At 42.1% G+C, this 23,373-nt stretch overlaps 1 protein-coding gene across 1 annotated transcript; it reads right to left on the minus strand.

The window, feature by feature from the left end:
- Nucleotides 1-18,953: 18,953 nt before the first annotated feature.
- LOC122655345 lies at nt 18,954-20,670 on the minus strand. The gene is made up of 2 exons (XM_043849547.1): nt 19,957-20,670; nt 18,954-19,868 (listed from the first exon to the last, which is right to left on the minus strand). The coding sequence occupies exons 1-2, from the start codon at nt 20,668-20,670 to the stop codon at nt 18,954-18,956; spliced, it is 1,629 nt and encodes a 542-aa protein (XP_043705482.1).
- Nucleotides 20,671-23,373: the final 2,703 nt, after the last annotated feature.

A 23,373-nucleotide genomic window follows, 5' to 3' on the forward strand; every position in this document is an offset into this window, starting at 1 on the left:
AAGAATACGAATCAAGCGTATTACAAACCTAGAAGACCTTATTATGGTGAATATCGGAGAGACCCTCCCAAAATTCAAAGACCACATAAGGTACCCCAATACCAAAGACCTTGGAACCCCCAATCATACCCAAATTGGTATGGTAATCAAAAGGTATGGAAACCAAGAGAAAGGTATGATACTAACAATGATGGACCCAACACACAATGGGGAAGATATTAAGTTTTTTTTTCCTTTCTATCCCCGCTTTTTGATAATGCCAAAGCGGGAGATAAATGGGGAGAAAAAGTTGTAGTTTTCTCTTTGAACTTATTATGCAATTAATGTTATACATTTCTTGAATATTGTATTATTTTTTGTCAATATTTGTCATCATCAAAAAGGGGGAGATTGTTGAGAAAAAGTCCTCATACATAAACTCCAATCATCTATCATGACGATATATATGTTTTGATGATAACAAATAAATCGAATTGTACTAACTCTTGTTTAAGATGTTTAGATAAGAGCATATCACCAAGTGAGGGGGAGCACTCAATTCAAGAGATTGATGCTCAAAGCAAATTGAACTTGTCCAATCTTTCAAGACATCAAAGAATCAAGAAGAATGAAGAAAAAATTTTGAAGACAAAGATCAAGACAAGTTAGAGGAACTCACTTTGAAGACATTCATATAAAGAAGTGAAGTTCAAGACTTAAAGAAGATTGAAGATTTAGAATTGTACTAAATTGTATGATCATAATTAAAGTCACAAATAATGTAATGCACACACACAACATGCATTCATTTAGATAGACTTTAGGAGGTTTAATTAACCCAATCCATATGACCAAACCAATTTGGAATCACCCGTGTAAGTCTAACAAAGGACTTAACATGTTCAGCAGAATTTGCTGATCCGACATACTGAATCTGGAAATGGCATGCCGAATCCACTTTTGACTGCAAAATACAATCTCAGGGTTTTACTCACAGTGGCCAAACAGAATGTGCCGAATCATGATCCGGTATACCGAATCACAATCCAGTATGCCGAATCAAGATCCAGCATACCGAATTGGCATTTGACTGTTATGAATTAGCTGTTAGATAATGGATATATTCCATGATCCGGCATACCGAATTGGGAAATGGCATACCGGATTAGGACAGAATTATGTCCTAAATTAGCATTAATTCTTAGATGCCTTGAGCACCTTTGCCTATAAATAGGTAAGCTCAATTAGACTAATTACAATTAATTAAAGCTGATCAAAGACATCAAAAAGTCTTCGGTACTTGATCATTCAAAGCACTCTTCATCAAAGCATTCATTCAAGTGCATTCCCTCTCTAAGCTACTCCACCTCAATTAGCTTCAAGCTTCAAAGGTGAAAAGAAGTTTCATACATCTAAGGTTGAGGTAATCCTAATCTTAGTACCATTTTATTTTATATGGTTGTTTGAGTCCTCTTGCTCGGAATCAAGAGTAGTTTGAGTCCTCTTGCTCGGAATCAAGAGTAGTTTGAGTCCTCTTGCTCGGAATCAAGAGTAGTTTGAGTCCTCTTGCTCGGAATCAAGAGTGGTGGTGAATTCTCTTGCTCTCAATCAAGATTTGTACGAGTTCTCTTGCTCATACTCAAGATTTGTTCTAGTGAAATTCTCTCTAAGGTGAGAGGAGTAGACGTAGGCAAGCTTTGGCCGAACCACTATAAATTTTTGGTGTTGTTTATTGTTTATTGTTGCTTGTTTGCTTTACTTAGATAATTTTTAATTCCGCATTATTTAGCATATTCCGCTATCTTCACCTATTCACCCCCCTCTAGGTGAATTTACAAGATGCAGAATTGAAGATGTTCCTGTTCAAGGACGAGCCAGCAGATATGTATGATCTCTTCTCGCATTATGAAAAGCACATCAACCTTGCAGAAGTTCTTGTAGCCGAGCAAGAGAAGGAAACAAAGTCCGAAAAGAAAAATTTGGAAAAGAAAGATTCCCACCTTGGAAAAAATAACCACAAAGATGGCAAGGACCAAAAGGACGGAAAGAGAAAGAGAGATGATCGAGCATGGGTCCCAAGGAGCGATTCGAAGCCCGAGCCAACCTATACTACCCCCACCCACAATCGAGCATATATCCTTAATGAAATTAAGGACCAGGTGACCTTGCGCTGGCTAGGGAAGATGATTAAGCCTACGCACGAGTACAATAAGAATAAGTACCGCTGATTCCATCAAGATCATGGCCATGACTTGAAGGAATGCAAACAACTGAAGGCGTATATAAAAGTTCTCATCCAGAGGGACCGCCTGAGCAGATTCGTAAAGAAGGATGGCGGTGACCAGAGGCAGGAGAACCAACCGCGAGAACCCAAGGAGAGAATAAATCCCCTGCTCAGTTGGGGGACAGTGAGGATAGGACAAATCCAGCAGGGTGCAGGAGCCATACCAGGAATGCACCCCTCAGAGAGATAGCTCCAATCTTTGGAGGCCCAAGTTTGGGGGGAGAATCCTCAAATTCCAGAAAACATCATGCTCGGTGTGTGTTCCAGGATGAAATGCCAGACAAGAAGAGAAGAACTGAGCACGAAATAACCTTCTCGGATGAAGATCTCTTTGATATCCAGTCACCCCATGGTGATGCCTTGGTGATCAAGACGACTCTTGCCAATTGTTCGGTGGCCAAGATACTGGTAGATAACAGAAGTTCGGTTGATGTGCTCTATTATGATGCATTTGAGAAGATGCAGTTGAAGCCTGAAATACTAAAAAGGGTAGATTCTCCACTATATGGGTTTTCCAGAGCACTTGTGCACGTGGAGGGCTTTGTTAAGCTATTAGTGACTGTGGGAACTGAGCCAGTGCTGTCCACGGTGATGATAAACTTTTTAGTGGTAAAGGTTGATTCGACCTTCAATGGAATACTCGACCGACAAGGCCTCAATGCCCTGCTTGCCGTAGTCTCCACTCCCCACCTCGTAATGAAATTCCCCACTAAGGGAGGTGTAGGAGAGTGTCGTGGAAGCCAGATAACCTCAACAAAATGCTATGAGGGATTGAGGGGTATCTGAGAGAAAAAGGGAAGGAGCCGCAGATGCTCTAAGTTACACTCGAAGATGCTTGCGATGATGTCGAGCAAGAAAGATCAGGGCCAGCCGAGGACCTAGTCTCAATGGAGATTGTTGAAGGGGATGATCGTCGCACCATGAAAATAGGTGCATGCTTGGCAAGAAAATGAAAGAAGCACATGGTGGAGTTCTTGAGGGCCAATGCAGATGTCTTCGCATGGTCAACCACTGATATATTCAGAATTGACTGGGAATTAGCCGAGCACAGGCTGAACGTCCATCCAGCGTCATATCCAGTCTTCCATAAGGAAAGGACCTTTGCACTCGAGCACCAAGGAAAAATGGTGGAGGAAGTGGTCAAGCTGGTGGAGGCAAGATTCATTGAGGAGGTCATTTATCCTAAGTGGCTCTCTAATGTAGTTATAGTGCCCAAGCCTAATGGAAAGTGGCGTATGTGTATTGATTTTACTAATTTGAATAAAGCATGTCCTAAAGACACCCTTTACCTCGTATTGATTTATTGATAGATGCCATAGAAGGCCATGAATTGTTGAGTTTCATGGATGCCTATTTCGGGTATAATCAAATCAAAATGTATGAACCAGACATACTAAAAACCTCCTTCATAATGGGCAAAGACACATTCTGCTACAAAGTCATGCCCTTTGGGCTTAAGAATCCAGGTGCTACCTATCAGTGGTTGGTGAACAAGATTTTCCAAAAGCAGATAGGGCGCAACGTGGAAGTTTATATTTACGACATTCTCGTGAAAATTCTGAAGGCATCCAACCACATAACCGCCCTCGATGAAACATTCCAAGTTCTGAGAAAAAGCAAAATAAAGCTCAATCCTGCCACATGTGCATTCAGAGTAACTTTAGAAAAATTCCTTGGTTTTATGGTGTCATGAAGGGAGATAGAAGCGAATCCGGCCAAGATCAAGGCCATCTTAGATATGGTGCCACTTGGAAGAATCAAAGAAGTGCAAGAGCTAATAGGAAGAGTAGTTGCGCTAGGGAGATTCATTCCTGCTTTGTGTGATCGGTGCCTTCCATTCTTCAAAGCACTAAAAAATTGAGCAGCTGAAAGGTAGACCAAAGGGGTAAAGCTTACATTTGAATGGATGGAAGAATGTCAAAAGGCGTTCATAGATCTAAATAAATACTTGGCAAATCCACCATTGCTAGCGAAACTCGACCTTAGAGATGAGCTTCATCTTTACCTAGTTGTTACCATGAGAGCCGTCAGCACAATATTGGTAAAAGGCGACGGGCGAGAACAAAAGCCAGTATACTATGTCAACAAGGTGCTCCTAGATGCAGAAACAAGATATAGCAACATAGAAAAGCATGCCTATGCACTAATACTGGTTGGATGAAAGTTAAGGCGTTACTTTCAGGATCACCCAATAGTGGTGGTGACGAGTCAACCTCTAAAGAAGATATTGACAAAACCCAACCATTCAGGGCGATTAGTCGCATGGTCGGTTGAGCTCGAAGAATTCGAGATCTAGCATAAACCGCACATGGCTATAAAAGCACAAGCACTGGCGGATTTTGTCATCGAATGCACCATACCAGATGACAACTTAGCAGCAGACACCGATCATGAAGGATAAACAGAACCCTGGACATTGTATGTGGATGGCTCCTCCAACAATGCCAGATGTGGGGCAGGGCTAATTTTGACAAGCCCAGAAGGATCCATAGTTCAATATGCATTAAGATTCGAGTTCCAAGCTACAAATAATGGGGGTAGAGTATGAGCCACTGATAGCTGGTTTGGACCTTGCAAAGAGCCTAATGGTAAAAAACGTCACCGTACATAGTGATTCACAGCTGGTGGTCAATCAGGTGAACGGAGAGTATGAAGCAAAGGAGCAGCGCATGACACAATATGTTGAGAAGGTACGCAAACTAACAGCTGAATTTGCTTACTTTCTGATATTACAAGTACCCCATGCACAAAACGTATCTGCAGATGCACTACCCAAGTTGGCCATGTCAGATTTTCAAGAGCTGGGCCGGACAGTGTATATAAATGTTCTTGAAACACCGAGCACTGAAGAAACAGAGAATATAATGCCAATTGAAGAAGAACCCTGCTGGATGGACCTACTCATCGCATATCTCCAGGGGGCATACTCCCGACCAACAAGGAAGAAGCTAAGAAGATAAAGATGAGAGCAGCACGGTTCATCATGATTGGAGGAGTATTCTACAAAAAAAGCATATGCTATGCCATATTTGAAATGTCTCAGACCATCATAAGCTGATTATGTCCTCAGAGAGGTACACACTAGCATTTACAAACAACATTTGGGGGCCATAGCGTTAGCTCACAAGGTGATCAGACAAGGATATTTTTGGTTGTACTTGCAAAAAGATGTGATAAATTTTGTATGCAAATGCGTTAAGTGTCAAACATTCGCACCGATCACGCGCCAGCCAGTAACCGAGCTCACCACAATCTCAAGTCCATTACCTTTTGTGCAATGGGGGATGGTATTCTGGGACCATTCCCAAAAGCAATTGGGGGAAGATAATTTATGGTAGTAGAATTTGATCACTTCACCAAGTGGGTAGAAGCAGAAGCGTTAGCAACAATCACAGCAGCCAACGTATGGAAGTTTTTCTTGCAATCTGTTATCTATAGGTATGGAATTCTAAGGACCCTTATCACAGATTATGGGAAACAATTCAAGTAGAAGTTCAAAGAATACAGTGATTAGTATGAGATTCAACTGTGTACGACTTCAGTGGTACACCCACAGTCCAACAGTCTAGCAGAAGACATGAATAAAATTTTGTTGGATGGAATAAAAAAGAAGCTAGAGAAGGCCAAGGGGCTGTGGACGGAAGAGCTACCGAACAACCATGAGGTTTGCAACAGGAGAAACTCCATTCATGTTGAAATATGGAACTGAGGCGGTAATCCCTGTGGAGATCAGTGAAACTTCATTGAGAGTACAACTCTACAACCCAAAAACCAACAGTGAAGAATTAAGAGCAAATCTGGACCTATTGGAGGAAATCAGAGAAACAACGTGAGTGAAGAACGACGCTCATCAGCAATGGATAGCACGCTACTATAATGCCAAGGTTAAGCCTAGAGCCTTTCACTAAGGGGACCTCGTGCTTCGTAAGGTAGAAACTTTTGATCCAAGAGTCATGGGAAAGCTAGCACCCAACTGGGAAGGGCCATACAGAATCTCCAAACAAGTGGCTTTAGGAGCTTATCATTTGGAGACTTTGGAGGGTGTACCCATACCAAGATCATGGAACTCAGAAAATTTGAGAAAATTCTATCAATAGAGGCCAGTCCTCATATATCCTAAAGTTAGTTATGTACTCAAGTTTATCCCAAGTTTTTAACTTCTATGCTCAATAAAGCCATTTTGATCAAATTATTTCAATGCACAAGCATTTTCATCAAATTATTTCAATGGACAAATCTTCAATGTCTAAAATTAATGGTCTCCCGACCATAGTGGTGAGTTGCACCACAATAAAATTAATGGTCTCTCGACCATAGTGGGGAGTTACACCACAATAAAATTAATGGTCTTCTAACCATAGTACTGAGTTGCACCACATAAAAATAATGATCTACCGACCATAGTGGTGAGTTGCACCACATAAAAATTAATGGTCTGCCGACCATAGTGGTGAGTTGCACCATAATAAAAAATTAAGGGCCCATCGACCATAACGGAATAAATAACGGCAGAAGGTGAACAAAAAATACCATTGATAAATAATGAAAAGTGAAGATTTTATTAACAAAAAGTACAAAAAATTTATATTTACAGTGTACGTGATACATGAGAAGGTTATAGATACATAAATCTCTTGTTGGGATGTCGAGCATTAGGAGGCAATGGACCGAGAAGATTCTAAGGAGGAGGAAAGAGAAGCAAAGAAATAGAAAAAGACTCCAGCTTCACATCCCGTACTATGAGCTCAAGATTAAAACCTAAATTGATGTTCCCCCACTTAAAGTAGGGGGCAGCCATCCTCACTTTATTGTATAAATGGTGAGCACCCTCCAGGGCCTTGTCCTTGCAAAAATAGTGGAAGACCACTAACTTTAAGAGATGGTCAATGGCCAAGTTCGCAACGGCATGCCTCTCAATCCAAAGATAGTCAACAACATCATCAACAATATCCCTGGCGAAATCCAGCCTCTTAACTAGATCATCCTCCCAGCTCTCAAGTGACTTGTAGTAGTCAAGCTCCTTTTCAAGACAAGTCTTGAACCTTCATAAAGCGGCATTTGAAGACTCATACATCCTCAACCGAGCATGCAGTTCCTTCTCTCTACTTGTTCCATCGGAAGGCACCACGCATTATGGGACAACCCTACATGTAGAATTAAAAGGTCATGCTCGGAATTTGAAAGTGCAAGGATAAACCCAAGAAATAAATTTTAGTCGAAAGTTGGAAAACCATCATATTAATAATACTCTCTACATACAAGAGGGGATATATCAACAGAACTCGATTACAATCATAAAGCAGGAACAAAAGAGACAAGGCATGGGGTGAGTCTAAACTAGTGAGTATCCGTGTTCGGATCTTCAGCTTCGGAGCCAAGTGTTTTCTCATCTTTGTCTACCACAAACTTAGCACGCTCAGCTTCCTTTGCGATAGTCTGTTTAGCTTCAATTGCAGGATTCTACTCGCCTATGCTCGAGCTTCCCGCCTTAGCTCCTGAAGATTTAGCAGCAACCTTGGAAACCTTCGGTACGGGGATCTATGAGTATCTTTTCCAACGGAGTCGCCAATGTGAGGATCCGTTCCCAGAACTGTGGGTTCCTGATGCTTTGTGCGGAAGGAGGATTCGGAGGGTTGTTATTATGCTCCTCCGTTGGAGAGGTATATGTGTCAATTTATTAGGGGATGGGGGTTATACAATTAAATGAAATCGCCACCTAGGATTAGGGCCTAGGACCCATTGGTGTAGCACTGTAAAGGGCTAGGGGACTTTATTTGGTCTGGACAGAGATTCGGGGCAAGTGGTCAGGTTACGAGAGTGGGAAGGTGTTAGGCACCCACCTCACCCGGGTAAACCGATCTTTATACTAAATGCTTATTTTGGAATATTCTCCGAACAGAGTAATAGTGTCGGATAGCTTCGGAGTCCAGACACTCAAGCGTCGGGCAGAGTAACAGCCTATGGATGTCGGGTGCTAGGACCTCAGACAGAACAACGACGTTGGAAAATGAGTATTTGGACATTAGACAGAGGGACTAGGCTATAGGGGGATCTCGGGGCTTGGATAGAAAATGGTCGAGGAAGGCAGATTTGGGTGACTTGGACTTTGGATAGATGGACTAGACTCGAAGGCCTAAAAGTGGGTTGGGGAAGAGCCCCTAAACAAAGAAAACAGAAAAAATAGAAAATGGAGCTCTAGTGGTGCCCCCTCTCCCACAACTTGGAACTTCTTGAAATGAGGGGTGGAGGGGGCTATTTATAGGCAAAATTATGCTTGCCAGCGCTGTCGGGGGTGTACTGTGGCACCGCGGGGAGCAAAAAACAAAAAAGAGGTTTTTGGCTCTGCGTGGCAACACCGCACAATGTGCACAGTATTGCACAACAACGCCATGGGGCATGCCGAGCAATGCGTATAGTGTCGTACAGCGTGTGCAGTGTTGAATGGCAGTGTCGCACATGCATGCAATGCTACCACATGCATGTGCAGTGCTGCCGCGTGGGGCTGCTGCTCTGTGCGGGGTTGTCGCATAGTGCTACTGCCGCATGTCAAATATTGGGTGCATTTGTTAAGGTGAAATAGGGTGGTGCTTTTTTTGAATGAGTTTTTGAAGGGTATTGCCAGTCTTTCGCATTCAATTGTCGTCATTGCTGGAGGTGATGACAAAATTCAGCATCTACAGGATCTTCATCTCCACCTTGGATGGGATGGGAACAAAAGAGCCATCTTCAAGCATGGATAGCATCTTCTCCACCTCCTTCATACCACTGAAGTTAAAGGTGGGATCCCGTTCCTTCACTTGTCTCTAGAAGGTGTAGGCGCACTGCATCAACGTCTTCGCTTAGGTCTTCAAGTGTTCCACTTTATTCTCCTCAGAGGCTATGTAAGCCTCCACCGCTTTACTCCCGGCCTCCTTCGTTGAATTCTCAGCATTTATCTGCTTGGTCTTCAACTTGGAGATCTCCACCTTCTGGCCCTTCACCAAGTTGCCCCTTTTCTTTGACTCTTCTTCAAACCTCTTTTGGACTCGGGCAGAGCCATCGGCACGTTTCTTAGCCACATCGCGAGCAGTATTAACGGCCACCCGAGCAGCCTCGATAGTACCCTTTGCTGACTCCATCTCCCTAACTACATTCTAGAGTGTAAAAATCTACTGGTCATGATCTTCGCAGACCCACTGCAGCTCCTTAAAATCCTGCTTGAGTTTACCGTACAAGGAAGCATATTTCCTCTTCCACTGAACCACCTCAAAGGCGTAAGCCAGTGCCTGGAAACTTAAATGGGTTAGAGAAAGGAAGAAAACTCATTGGAAATAAAGTAACTGATAAGAAAGGGAATTACCTCATAAGCCCAAGCATAGGCATTTCTCCCCAAGAAGTCATCACCTATATTGGAGAGTGCCTCCCAATCAACGGGGGGAATGCAGTTCAACTCCATTGGCTCAACAGAAATGACATCGTCCAAAACTTTTTGGTTGACTCTTACCGACCACTTAAGGATAAACATGTCTGGACATAACTTCCCCTTTCCCGTGGAGGGCTTATTCAGTGTGTCCTCAAGCAAGCTGGTGCTCGGTAGCACCATAGCTTTATTGCTTTTGTAGCACTCGGGAGGGACACCATCTCGAGCACCATGATCGATGGCTTTAAGGATCTTCACCAAGAGCGCCTTATCTTTCCTATTGTCGCAGAGCGCTGGCTCTCGGGGACCTCTGTAGGCAGGCCACCCTTCTTTCTGGACTCCTTGGGAGGAGCCCCCTCTGGTTCGATGGGAGCCAGCTTCCTTTTCCTCCCATCCAAAGGCATGGGGGAGGTCAGCTTGTCCCTAGTAATCCTAACGTTCCCCTGATCGAGGAACTCCATCACTGAACCAAGGTCAATATCCACTGCATTAAACAATGAAACTTGGTCAGTATAAGGAAAGAAAGTAGAACTACACGGACAATAGACTTGAAGCCTCACCCCTCTCCAGGCAAGATATGTCTAGGGCATCAATACCGGCCAGTTCCACAAGATTCTTGGAATCCATTATCAGTTGGAGAGTTTCCAGATCCTCATTATCGAGGAGCGGGACCTTATTCAGGGCAGAAGTGTTGGGCGAGCACCACACACGGGGAAACTTATATCCAGAATATGAAGCCCAGAAGAACCTATTTCCAAGCGTGGATGGAAGAGGAAAATTTTCCCACAATCGGGATGTTCAGATCACGCTGGCAGAAATAATACCATCCAGGATGGGCACTAAGTGAAGTGAGTAGGAAGCATCTTATGAATAGAGTAGGGGAAGAACGTCTACGTAACCGAGCACACCTAAGGATGAAGGCAACCATATACCTCCAAGAATTCAAAAGTAACTGGCTGTGAGCCACTCCATAGTGTTCAAGAAGGCGAGAAATGAATCGAGGAATAGGAAGACGAAAATTAGCCTCCAAGGCATAAAAAATAAGGCTAATCTCACCAGGATGATCGATATTCGCTCTATCCTTGGGATCGGCAGCCCTAAGGTCAATGGATTCGAGAATCAAATAGATTCCTTGAATCTCAATGATGTCAGACACATCTAACACGGAAGGGATCTCCTCTACCTTCTTTCCTATGGTGAGATTGATTTGGGGTTGGTGAGTGTGAGAAACCCTACAATGGGAGGGGGCAGAAGTTTTCTTTGAAGGCTTACTGGAGGAGGTACTAGCAGCAACACCGGACCGAGTATGAGGTGCCATCGGAAACTCCCCAAAGGAAATCATGGCAGCATCCCCAAGCGCAGGAGGATGGAACAACTTGTCTGAATCCTCAAATAGGGACTCAGTGTCCTCCATGGTCTTAGGAGCTGAGGTATTCTTAGAACTTGACATTTCTTTGATAAAAAGAAAAGAAATCAAATGCAGAAGGAAGGAGAGGAAAACTTACTCGAATTAGAGGAGTGTAGTTGAAGATAAGGCACAGAGTGAAAAGCTTCAACGAAAGTTAGAAAGGCAGAAAATCAAAACTCCAAAGCTTTAGAAACTGAAAACAATAATGAAGGAGAAAGGTCCAAGGAAGTTAGTGCCTTATATACCCAAAGGAAAAGGATGGACGCTTTAGATCAGTCCAGCATGTGCCAATGGATGGTCAAGATGTAACCAAAATTTCAAAATCAGAATGTGGGAGGACACGTGTTATATGCTCAAAGGAAGCTTCTTCGACAAGGTGAAACCGGGATACTAAGCGTTTCATAATTTGACTTTATGATGTCCTCGAAAGGCGTGAAATCCAGAAGATATTTTGGGCTCACGGGTTAAAAATGAAAAATGGCGGCGCACTTTTGGGAACCCACGTTTCCTATCTAGGACCATAATCATCAACGGCAGTAACATATATTTTAGAAACCAAACAACTTATCTAATTCGAGTGATGTTCGGTGATGTCGACCATCCTAACTAACCGATCATCAGCGTAAATGCCATGGTTCACCAAGGTCATGAATAACTGATAATCGATCATGATGGTCGGTAGAATGACACCCGGAGGAGATGTGAAGTCCTCCCTATGCCTTGCTCCAGACAAAGGGAGTAGGGGGTAAATGATACACCATATTGTATCCAACCAGTTACTGGGTGACATGTGGCAGCGTGGGCCCCCAGACAAGCATACTCTTTTGAAGACTCCTACATCATAAGGCAAGGTAGAACGTGGACGGACACGTCAGCAAAGTTAGTTGGAAAGAATCCTAAGGGCGTTAAGAATGGAAACCACACTCCATGTATAGAAAGACTCCTAATGGCTGAAATTTAGGAGGGGATCACTCCTCCAAGGGGAATCCAAAGCCTAGAAGGACTCAATCATCTGGAGAAGAAGGAAAGCAATCTCGCACGTCTTTGGAAAGGGAATCATGGGAAAACATGTATAAATAGAGGCCATAGTGCCATAAGAAAGGGATCAATCACTGAATCAATCAATAAAGATTTTTGCAAAGTTCTTTGTGTCCAATACAATCTCTTGTGTTGCAGAGAGGGAAACCTCACTTCTTTCTATGCGCAACAGAATTCATAAAATCTGTCAACTAATTGGTGTAGTATGATACTCCATCATCCATGACTTATTGAATATTTTTCCATACTGAAATTAATAGGGGTCCATTAATTCTAGGCATAAACCATGTAAAAGAAAAAATTTCATACAAATCATTGCAAAATATTAAGATTTTAGTTGGAAACAAGAGGAGATTGAATTTATGTTATAAACATGAGTCGTTTTAGGTATATTATCATTAGAAATGACAAGAGAACACTTTTTTTTATCCATAAAAAACTGCAATTAGAATAAGAAAGATAACATTGTCATCTACATGCATGTTATGTTTTCTACTCTGACCCTATTGGCTAGAGAGCGGGTTACTTACACATAAAAACTAGATTGTTTAATAACTGATACAAAGCCATACTTTCTTATAACAGTTTTAATATCCAACAGAGAAATAAAAATATCCTAACTCCAAGTATCGATATCTCCTTCTATCATGGTGACCAAATCCTGGCAGTCAGTCCAGATTGGTTATGACTCCTAATTCTATTGCTTTTTGCAATCCCGTAAGGAATCATCGTGCCTCCGATTCTTGTGCGGACCCTATAATGTCAAAATTTTGACTAGCATAGATAAAGACTTTATCGATCACAATTACCGAAGCCCACCCCGCCTCCCCGATGTTCTCCTAAGAACTTCCATCACAAAGGATAATGCATGACTGGAGAGGGAGAACTAATAGTATGATTATAGGGAAAATGTATCATTAAAAGGAATTAGGTTCAATTGGCTGTTTACAATTAAATAAGCCAAGATCACTAATCCATCGGGAGATACAACATGAATGCATGGAATATGTCAACTAATGCCCGAAGTGCCAATTTTTCGCTCCAGTACAACGTCAGCCCACCACTAAACTATCTCCAATGACTAGTCTGCTGCCCTTTGTTATGTGGGGAATGGACATTTTGGACCCCTTCTAACAAACATCTAAGGCTAGGAAATTTATGGTGGTGTCAATAGATTACTTCACCAAGTGGGTAGAAGTAAAGGCACCAGCAACAATCACCCAGCAGCAAGTTGAGGCATTCCTCAGAACATCAATGATCTTCAGGTGTGGGATACCTCGGGTGGTAGTCACCGAAAATGGAAAACAATATAACAACCCAAAGTTCAAGCGTTTTATGAGGAATTACAAATTTACCATCGCAATATCTTGGTAGCTTATCCACAAGCTAATGTCCAAGTTGAAGTAATGAAATGCACAATATTGGATGAGCTGAAGAAACATCAGGATGATGCAAAGGGAAGATGGGTTGATGAACTACCAAGTATCATATGTGCGTACAGGACGAAAAGCTGATCTATAAATGGCAAAACTCCCTTCATGGTCACGTACGAGACTAAGGAAGTAGTACCCGTGGAGATAGGAGCTACCTCCTACAGGATGTGGAACTTTGACGAACTGAACATCAAGGAAGGTCTAAAGCCAACTTCGATCTACTAGACAAAGTTAGGGAACAAGCACAACTCAAGGTAGTGGAGTATCAACAAAGAACTTCTAGGTATTAAAACCCCAGGGTTAAGGAAAAGGTCTTCCAAACAGACGACCTCATACTCGAGAGGGTTGAAGCTTCAGATCCTACTAATGTAGAAAAACTATTGCCGAATTGGGAAGGACCTTACTGACTCAAAGTGGTTCAACCAGGGACATGCCACTTGGAAACTCTAAGGGGGTAGGAAGATAGATAGGGCTTGGAACTCTAAAAATCTTCCACGATAATATCAGTCACACATGGCTACTTCAACTACTACACGTCGTTCATTTGTTAAGTGCATTTTCTACTTTTTCACTTTTCTTTGTCATTTTTCCAATTTTTACTTTTGTATTTAAGCAATGGTTAAGATTCAATAAACTTGTAGTTTCCTTGCCAAAGCAATGTTAAATTGTCAAAGATTATTCTAGCGGTAAACCAACAGCTTGAGGCACTCAAGACCTCAAAGGTGTAGCTCGGCACGATAAGCCGACCTATAGAGCCTGAGGCACTAAAGACCTCAAAGGCATAGCTCGATATGATAAGTTGACCTACAGAGATCGAGGCAACAAGGACCTCAAAGGTGTAGCTTGGTACGATAAGCTGACCTATAGAGCCTGAGGCACCAAAGACCTTAAAGGCATAGTTTGGTATGATGAGACGATCTACAAAGCCCGAGGCGCCCAAGATCTCAAAGGCGTAACTTGGTACAATAAGCCGACATACAAAGTTCGAGGAGCCCAAACCTCAAAGGTGTAGTTCAGTACAATAAGCCGACCTACAAAGCCCGAACCCAAGACCTCAAAGGTGTAGCTCGATACACTAAGCCGACCTACAAAGCCTGAAGAACCCAAGACCTCAATGGCAAACCTCGGTATGCTAAGCCGACCTACGAAACCAGAGATGTCTAAAGCCAAGAATGAGCTGGTAAGGTGTTAATTCATTTGCAAAGTAGTTACAAAAATTACAAAAGCATCAACATAAATCAATGCAAGAAAAAATTACAAAAATTCATAAAAGAAAAGATCATTGATCTGAGGAAGTATTATGAGCCGAGCATAATACTTCTAAACAAAACAAGCATGAGTAGAGAAGGAGACCGAGTTGGAGGACTCCACTTCAGGGAGCACTTGATCGACTTCGTCATTAAGAGGACCCTTGGCTTGGGTCCTCCACCAATCTCTTCTGCTAAAGCCGCCTCTAAAAATTGGATCTTGTCCAAAATCTCAAAGTTGAAGCTCAGGGAAGACTCCATAACGTAATCTCAAACGGATTTGAGCCCGAATAAATATGATTGCTCCATCGTCTCGATCATATCTTTGCGATAGATGTGTTGCCCCGCATCTTGAATTTATTAATTTAATATATTTTAGGGAAAAATATCTCTACTTGGTAGTGTTTCTTACTTCCTCTCATAGGGCACTGTGAGATGATGCCTTTGCCCCTTGGGTAGATACCCAGATGTGCTCATCCATTGGTCCAGACACTTGTGTAGAGACTATGCGACCAAATAGAGATCTCTTGCCCTGTATTTTATTATGGTGTTGGCAGGTTAACCCAAAGTTTATACAAATTCTTGTATAGGCCAAGGTATTATTATAAGTTTAGAGTATTGATTAATGTTAAATTGATACCAAAAAAAATATATATGTTAAATTGATTGTTTTGACGGTATAATATTATTTTATTTTGGATGATGTTATAATATTATTATTATATGTGAATTGTGTGTTGCCATCTATTGTGTGTTAGTATAATTTATTTATTATTTTTCTACTATATGAGTGTATGAGTGATTATTTTGATTATTTTGATTAGTTTAATGTTAACCTAATTAGAGAATGCTGTTGTATTTTTTATTAATGTACTGGTTTGATTTTCAAAGAGAATGAGTTCAATTGGAAGTTTGGTTCAAACCATGGTTTAGTTCAACAACGGTTTGTTGGTGGTTCAATTTATGTGGACTGGGTTATTTATGTTTTGAAGTTATTACCAAGGGCACTTTGGTAAAGAAAAGAGTTTGGTGAAGCTTACATGATTTCCTATTGGCCATGAGTGTTAGTGGAAATGGAATCTGTGATGGGTATTTTGGGAACTTACCTAGGACATGGGTGAAAATATCGGTTTTGCCATAGAGTCTTTGGTGTGTTGAAATGGATCTAAAGACCATTGATTTACTCATTTCAACTATTAACCAGTTTGAGTATTGGAAGATCAACAAAGTTGCAGAGAAGAAAAAAAACTAAAGAAGAAGAATCTAATAGAAGACATAAGAGCAGAGAAAAATTCTGGGTTGATAATCTTGAATTGGGTAGAGTTATGCTATCGTGAAGGTTGTCTGAGTGATTGTTTGTTCATTAGTGAACTAAATCCAAGTTGTTTGAAGAGGAAGGATTGAGGATTTTGTGCAACATTTGGGGTTTTGAGATTCAAGATCAAGATTGTCGGTCCTCACGTGTCACTGAGAGGGGGGGTGAATCAGTGACCCCCAAATAAAATGCAATTTTCTGGCAATCAAAGCAACCACACAATTGTATGCAACACCCTTCTTCAACATCTCTTTGACATACTTTACTTGAGATATGAAGATATCATCCTTTGTCTGACTGACCTACAAACCTAGAAAGTACATCAACTCCCCAACATTGACATTTCAAACTCTGACTTCATCTTTGCTGCAAACTGCCTGCAATCATCATCTTCACTGCCTCCAAAGATTATATCATCCACATAAACCACAACAGCTAACTGACTATCACCCTCAGTAGTTACATACAAGTTGCTGTCCACAACTCCCTTTCTGCAGCCAATCTTCTGCAAATACCCATCCAACCTGGAATACCATGCCCATGGAGCCTACTTTAACCCATAGAGTGCCTTCTTTAGTCTACAAACCATAGTAGGGTCATCACCAATATGAAATCCGTCGGGTTGTTCAATATACACTTCTTCCTCCAAGTTTTCATTTAGGAAAACTGACTTCACATCTATTTGATACACCTTGAAGCTTTTATAGACAGCCAAAGCCAAAAACATCCTGATTAATTCAAGTCTTGCTACTGGAGCAAAGGTCTCTTCAAAATCAATCCCTTCCACTTGTGCATAGCCCCTGTAAATAAGTCTGGCTTTGTTCCTAACAACCTCCCCATTCTCATCTAATTTGTTTCTGAAAACCTATTTTGTACCTATCACATTTTTGTCAGTTGGCCTGGGAACTAATTGCCATATCTCATTCTTCTCAATCTGGTCTAGCTCTTCATTCATTGCCTTGACCCAATTCTCATCTTTACTTGCCTCATCAACTATCTTGGGTTCAACCCGTGACAACAAAGAAAACATCTACTTGGGCTTCTCTATTTTCCTTGTTTGAATTCCAGCACTTGGGTCACCTATGATCTATTAGGGAGGATGGTTCTTCTGTATTAGGGTGTCCTTAGGTTTACCATCTCTCTCAATCTCTATATCAGTCTCATGAACATCTGTCTCTATCTCTGGTTGCTTCTCTATGTCAACCACCTCATCATCTTCTACCATCTCTTCATAGAAAGTAAGGTCTGAACTTGCTTCTATAGGGGCCGTTCTACCTTCAACAACTCTGACATCTGAGTTCTCAACATTCCTTCCCAGTCTCTTGTTATAACATCTGTAGGCTTTACTCTTTGAAAAATCTTCCTACCCAAGGAAGATTCCTTCATCTGCTCTGTCTTCAAACTTTCCAAGGTTATCCTCCTTTCTCTTGATAAAACATCGACTCCTTAACACCTTAAAGTATTTAATTGTAGCTTTCCTACCAAACCATAACTCATACAGTGTCTTGGTCTCATGAGGTCTAATCATGCATCTGTTCTAGATATATACTGTAGTGTAGATAGCTTGCCTCCAGAACCTCTTTGCAACATTACCATCAGTCAACATCGTCCTAGCCATCTCCTGAATGGTTCTGTTCTTCCTTTCCACCACACCATTTTGTTGAGGTGTTCTGGTTGCTGAATGTTGAATTCTGATTCCATTCTCATTGCAATACTCTGTGAATTCTCCCCATGTGTATTCTTTTCCTTGATCAGATCTAAGATATTTAATCTTACTTCCTGTCTGATTTTCAACTTGGTTCTTGAACATTTTGAAATTATCCAAAGCCTCTGACTTGTGTTTTAGGAACATGACCCATTTCATTCTGGTGTAGTCATCAATACACAACATGAAATAGCGCTCACCACCAATAGCATGTGTTCTCATAGGACCACATAAGTCAGTGTGGATCAAATCCAAGAGCTTTTTCAAATGATAGTCCTTGGACTTGTAGGTAGCCCTAGTATGCTTCCCCTTTTGATAGGATTCACATAAGGAATTAGGCTTTTGAATGTCTGGCAGGTCTCTCACTGCTTTGTTTGAGCTTACCTTTCTCAGATTCTTGAAGCTGATATGACCAAGCCATTTGTGCCACAACCAATTCTCCTCCTCCTGACTGATCATACAGGTGTTGTCATAATATTCTTCCAAGGTGTAAAGATTTCCAGCTGTCCTGGAACCAGATGCCCCTACCTTTCCATTTTTAACCTTCTTAATCTCACAACCATCCTTCTTGAAGATCACCTCATGACCTCTATCGCATATCTGACTCATACTAAGGAGGTTGTGCTTCAAGCCACTAACTTATAGAACACTATCAGACTTGATCTTGCCCTTGTTCAAGCTCACTATTCCTCTGCCTTCTATCTTTGCTCCATCATTGTTGTCAAACTTAATTGAACCACCCTCACACTGCTCTAATATATCAAATCTCTCTCTGTCACCAGTCATGTGTGTGGAACATTCACTATCAAGTATCCAAGGTGAAGGCCCGCTCTGTGCTCTAAAGGCAGTTTGAACAATCAATGAGTTATCTGAGGTTTTTCTCTGCTTCTTCAGAACCCAAACTGCTTTCTCTACCACTGTTTGTTGTTTAGGTATCTGTTTCTACTTTGGAGTCTCACTCTACTCAGCTGGCTTCTTCCCCTTATACCTTCTATGTTGTCTCTGTGAGTAAAATATTGTTCTGCAATTTCTAGCAATGCGTCCAGGATTCTGACAATTGTAACAGATAATTGGCTCCTCCATAATGGGTGCAAATGGGTTTCTACTAAAAAAATTGATAGGTCTAACGTTTCTCTTGCATTCAGCTATCCTGTGTCCATAACCATTACAACTATAGCAGTAACCATGGAACTGATATCTATCTCTAGAAGGCTGCCTCTGTTGAGTAACTCTGGTAAAATGTCTCTATCCACTTCCTTGCTAGGCTTGACATTCATTCTTCTTCTGGATTGAGTACCAAAGTGTTTCTTTTGAACAAACTTCACAGGGACTTGAGCTATGCCCTTACCCTTGGTATTTTGAATTTTTGAGGAATTTCCAGGTTCAAAACCAAGTCCAAATTTGATGTGAGTTGGCCTCTGACTACTCAATATCTCATCAAGGTCATTAGATTGAGACATATCTTGGCATGAAGTAACTTCTAAATGAGTGTTTGCTATCTCTATATTGGATCTTGCAAAAGTGGTTGTCTGAGGTGTTGTGAACACAATTCCTACCTTCTTTAGTTCATCTAACTCAGCTCCTAGCAACATACTCTGTTCTTCAAGAAAAATGCACTTGTCATTTTTGGAGGATAGGCTGATCATAAGGTCCTCAGTCATTTTCTTTGATTCTTCCACTGCCACCTTCAACTGAATGATCATTTCATTAGCCTCACCAAGCTGCTTAATCAGATTTTTGGTCTTCTTTCTTTTATCCTTCAAGTCACTCAAAGCAGATAGTAGTTCTCCCTCTAAGTTAATTTCCCCTTCTTCCTCATTCTCTGATGCAATTGTAATAGTATCTTGAGTCACTTCTGTAAAAGCCATAAATAGTGCCTCATCACTCTCATCACTGTCATCATCAAATTCATTTGAAGAACTATCATTTTTCTTGGAAATCAGACTCCTTCTATTTGTTTTCCCTCTCTTTGGAAAAAATTTCTTTTTGTTCTTTTTGCTTCTGCTACTCTCTTGTGCATCTTCTTCTTCTTCATCCTCATGCTTCTCTTTATTTGGGCACTTGGAAGCAAGCAATCTTGCCACAATTAAAGCACTTAAAGGGTAGCTTGCCTTTATGGGTGCCTTTTCCTTTCATCAGTCTCCTAGCCAAGTTTGCAATGAGCTCATCCTCAGAGTCCTCATCATCAGACTCTTGCTTGATTTTCAGATTCTTTAGAGCTTTAAAAGCGGCTTCCTTCTTTGTTGATTTTTCTTTGCCAATTCTCATTCCATATGCCGTTAGAGATCCATGTACTTCATCCAAACTGAGAGTGTCAAGATCTTTGGCTTCTTCTATGGCTGACACTTTGGGGTTATATTTGGCAGGCAGAGATCTGAGCACTCTCTTCACAACAACAGTTTCCTTCAATTTCTCTCCATGAGCCCTAATTGAATTTACTGTTTCATTAACTCGCAGCAAGTAAGCTTCAACTATTTCCTTCTCAGACATTTTCAGCCCTTCAAACTGTGCCCTGTAATGCTGTAGTTTTGCCTCCTTGATTTTTGCATCTCCTTCATGGACACTCTTGAGCTTGTCCCACACATCTTTGGCAAATTCACAGCCCATTACTCTGACAAACTTGCTATCAACTAATCCACTCAATAGTGCATTATTGGCCTTTGAGTCATTCTCAAATTTTTTCTTTTCAACTGCAGGCTCAGTTATTGGCTCTATGGCAGGCGTATATCCATTTTTTACTAACATCCAAATATCAAAACCAAGTGCCTTCAGAAAAGTCTCCATACGAATCTGCCAAAAAGCATAGTTCGTGCCATTAAAAAGTAGAGCCTTGTTGTAGGAATGATTCTCTCCTGATGCCATTATTTCAATACACCTCTGATCGACCCTAAGCTGTTAAGCTCTGACTGAAGGGACCCTCGGCTCTGATACCAATTGTCGGTCCTCACATGTCACTGAGAGGGGGTGAATCAGTGATGTTACACCAACACCCCAAATATACCCCTAAACCCTGGGGCAGTTTAGACTTTTACCCAAGGTAATGCCACGGTGGCACTGGCCAACACCTATAACCTCAGACTTAAAATATTATTATAAGAGACCCCTCGGAGTTCTTGAAGTATGGGTCAAAGCCCCACAACTTTCCTTGAGGTTTGGGCCCTGACAGCAGCACCGGAGTCACGAACGAACTCACTTGTACTGAATCTGCTTGAGGATCTGCCCGTGCTGTTACTTGCCATTTTTATAATTTTTCTTATGGGACCCACACCCCCATGTCCTGGACACCCTAATTGAACCTTTGGACCATGTGGACCCTTGCCCTTACCATCAATTGGTTATATAGACCATGAAAGTGGGCCCACAAGGCCTAACTTAAGGAATTAATGGGTTTTGTATACCCTAACCTCAACCAAACAAGCCTTAGTGGACAATTAAGTCCTATGGACTTAGGGTGCAACCCAAACAAAACCTAACTAACTAGATGGACCTAAGGGTCTAAGACTTGGACCAAACATGCCCTAAGACCCAAACTAAAACCCATTTAAGACATAAGGGGTTAATTGTGTTTGGGGGTACCTAACCAAACATGGCCTAAGGCTCCTTCTACCCCTTAAAGATAAGGAAACCCCTCCCATTCACTTATCTCTCCCCCTCCCAAGCAAACCGTGGAGGAGAAGAGACAAGAGAACAAGGAGGAAGAGGAAGGAAGAGGAAGAAGTAGAAGTGGGAGAGGAATGAGAGTGGAAAGGAAGAGGATGGAAGCCATGCCAAGGTGGCTGGCTACCCCACATCTCCTCCTCTTGCTGACCGGTCTAAAGGACAAGAAGAAGGTGAAGGAGAAGAGATGGAGAGGATGGTTGGAAGGAGAATCTCACCAAGGTAAGACCCCAAGCTTGGTTCTTCTCCATTTCCTTTTGGTTTTAGTAGATTCCTTGAGCTTGAGCTAACCTAGGGTTCCATTTGGGACCCAAGGTAATGCTTAGCCTAATTTTTGGGAGCCCTACTGATGCTGACCAAACCCCTTTGAGGACCTGGATGAGCTGCATTGCAGCCATGGTTGGTGAACCTTTGGTTCTAAGCTTTGAAGCCCAACCCTTAGACCAAATTGAGACCCAATCCTTATTGGATCTTGGATCCATGAGGTGAACCTAGGTTCTAGTGACCCTAGGGGCTTAGACACCCCCTCCATGACCCTGAGAGCTAAGGGAGCTCCAAGTTTCAAGCTGGAGCAAAAGCCCTTTGAAATCTCGGAAGAGACTGCTGGCTAACGCACGACCGGATCCACCAATCATGGTACCATCCACGAGTCTGTCCAGTATAATCCTTGCAAATTGGCTTGGACAAATGAAGAAACGGACTCAAGTCTGTTGCATCCGCCCGAAGGTAGTTCACTCTCAGGCATATCTCAGGGATCAACCAGATGCAGGGACAGACTAAGGAAGCACATCCGCCCGTGGTTCCGCTCGCTCTCGGGTGTGTCTCAGAGGTTGAATGGATGCACGATCGGATCCAAGTAAGATGTTCAGCCCGTGGATCCGCTCGCTCTGTTTTACCTTTTGGCCTGAACGGAGTCAAGGACAGACTCACCTTTGCTGAAACCGTCCGTGAGTCCGCTCATGCTGTCTTGGTCAAAAATTAATGTTAACCTTGGGGGCCTAACATGGGACCCTTCTATACATGCTTTAATGATTTCTTTGTATATCTAGGCGGGTGCACCTGTGAGATTCATGTACACCACGCTGGATGACACCCGATGCACGGGGAGATTCATATCAATCACGCCAGGTGACACCCGAGTTAGGTGAGTGGGTTCTGAGTGACTTTGTTGGGTTTGAATATTACATAATTAGCAACTTCAAGCATGTTATTGTATATTTATAAGCATTGTGCACATTTGCATTAATTATCTCAAATGTGAACTGTTGTGAATGTGATAGAATTCTCACCTTTATGTCGAGCTATGGTGTCGGGTGTGCCGGTACCGAAACCCCAACTTATTTAATTATGAAAATGTTATATGTCATCCTGATCTGTATGTGTCGTGTCGTGCTGGGTTGATGCACCCGGAATACCTCTCGGGACGATAGGACCTGCATATAGTATATTTGTGGCTAGGATACTTGTTCTCTTATGCTACGACCCTTGTCAATAGGGGTTTATATGTTGGATAGTCTGAGCACCTAATGTCTGTGGAGGCGGGAGAGGCCAGGTCAGGGGTAGTGATGGCTATCAAGGTCTGCCACTGGGTGGTCATGATGGCTTCTATCGGCGTAGGTCCCCTCGTGATAATTGAGGTTTCACTGGGGCGATAGGATAAGTGACCCTCAGTGTCTCTCGAGTTATCACAGTAGCATACACTTGACCGATAGAATTATGTGCTAGGTGGAAAATGAATCTAACATTAGCATGCATCATTCAGCTTGATATTAATTGTAGATGTATACGCACTCCCCTTTGCTCCCTCACTAGCTAGTGTAGCTAACCCCGTTGTACAACCCTTTTTTTTAGTTGATATGTAGGAGGTACTATTCTTGATGAGCACCGTTGGATGCAAATCAAGTGGAG

This window comes from Telopea speciosissima, chromosome 3 (genome assembly GCF_018873765.1).
Source record: "Telopea speciosissima isolate NSW1024214 ecotype Mountain lineage chromosome 3, Tspe_v1, whole genome shotgun sequence".
In the NCBI taxonomy this organism is placed as follows: Eukaryota; Viridiplantae; Streptophyta; class Magnoliopsida; order Proteales; family Proteaceae; genus Telopea; species Telopea speciosissima.

Excerpts from the sequence above, each read along its gene's own strand:
- LOC122655345 (XM_043849547.1), bottom strand. The coding sequence starts at position 20,670 with ATGGCATCAGGAGAGAATCATTCCTACAACAAGGCTCTACTTTTTAAT. Across the intron at positions 19,869-19,956 it reads ATGAGCTCATTGCAAACTTG|TGCCCAAATAAAGAGAAGCA; the intron begins GCTAGGAGACTG and ends CTTGCTTCCAAG.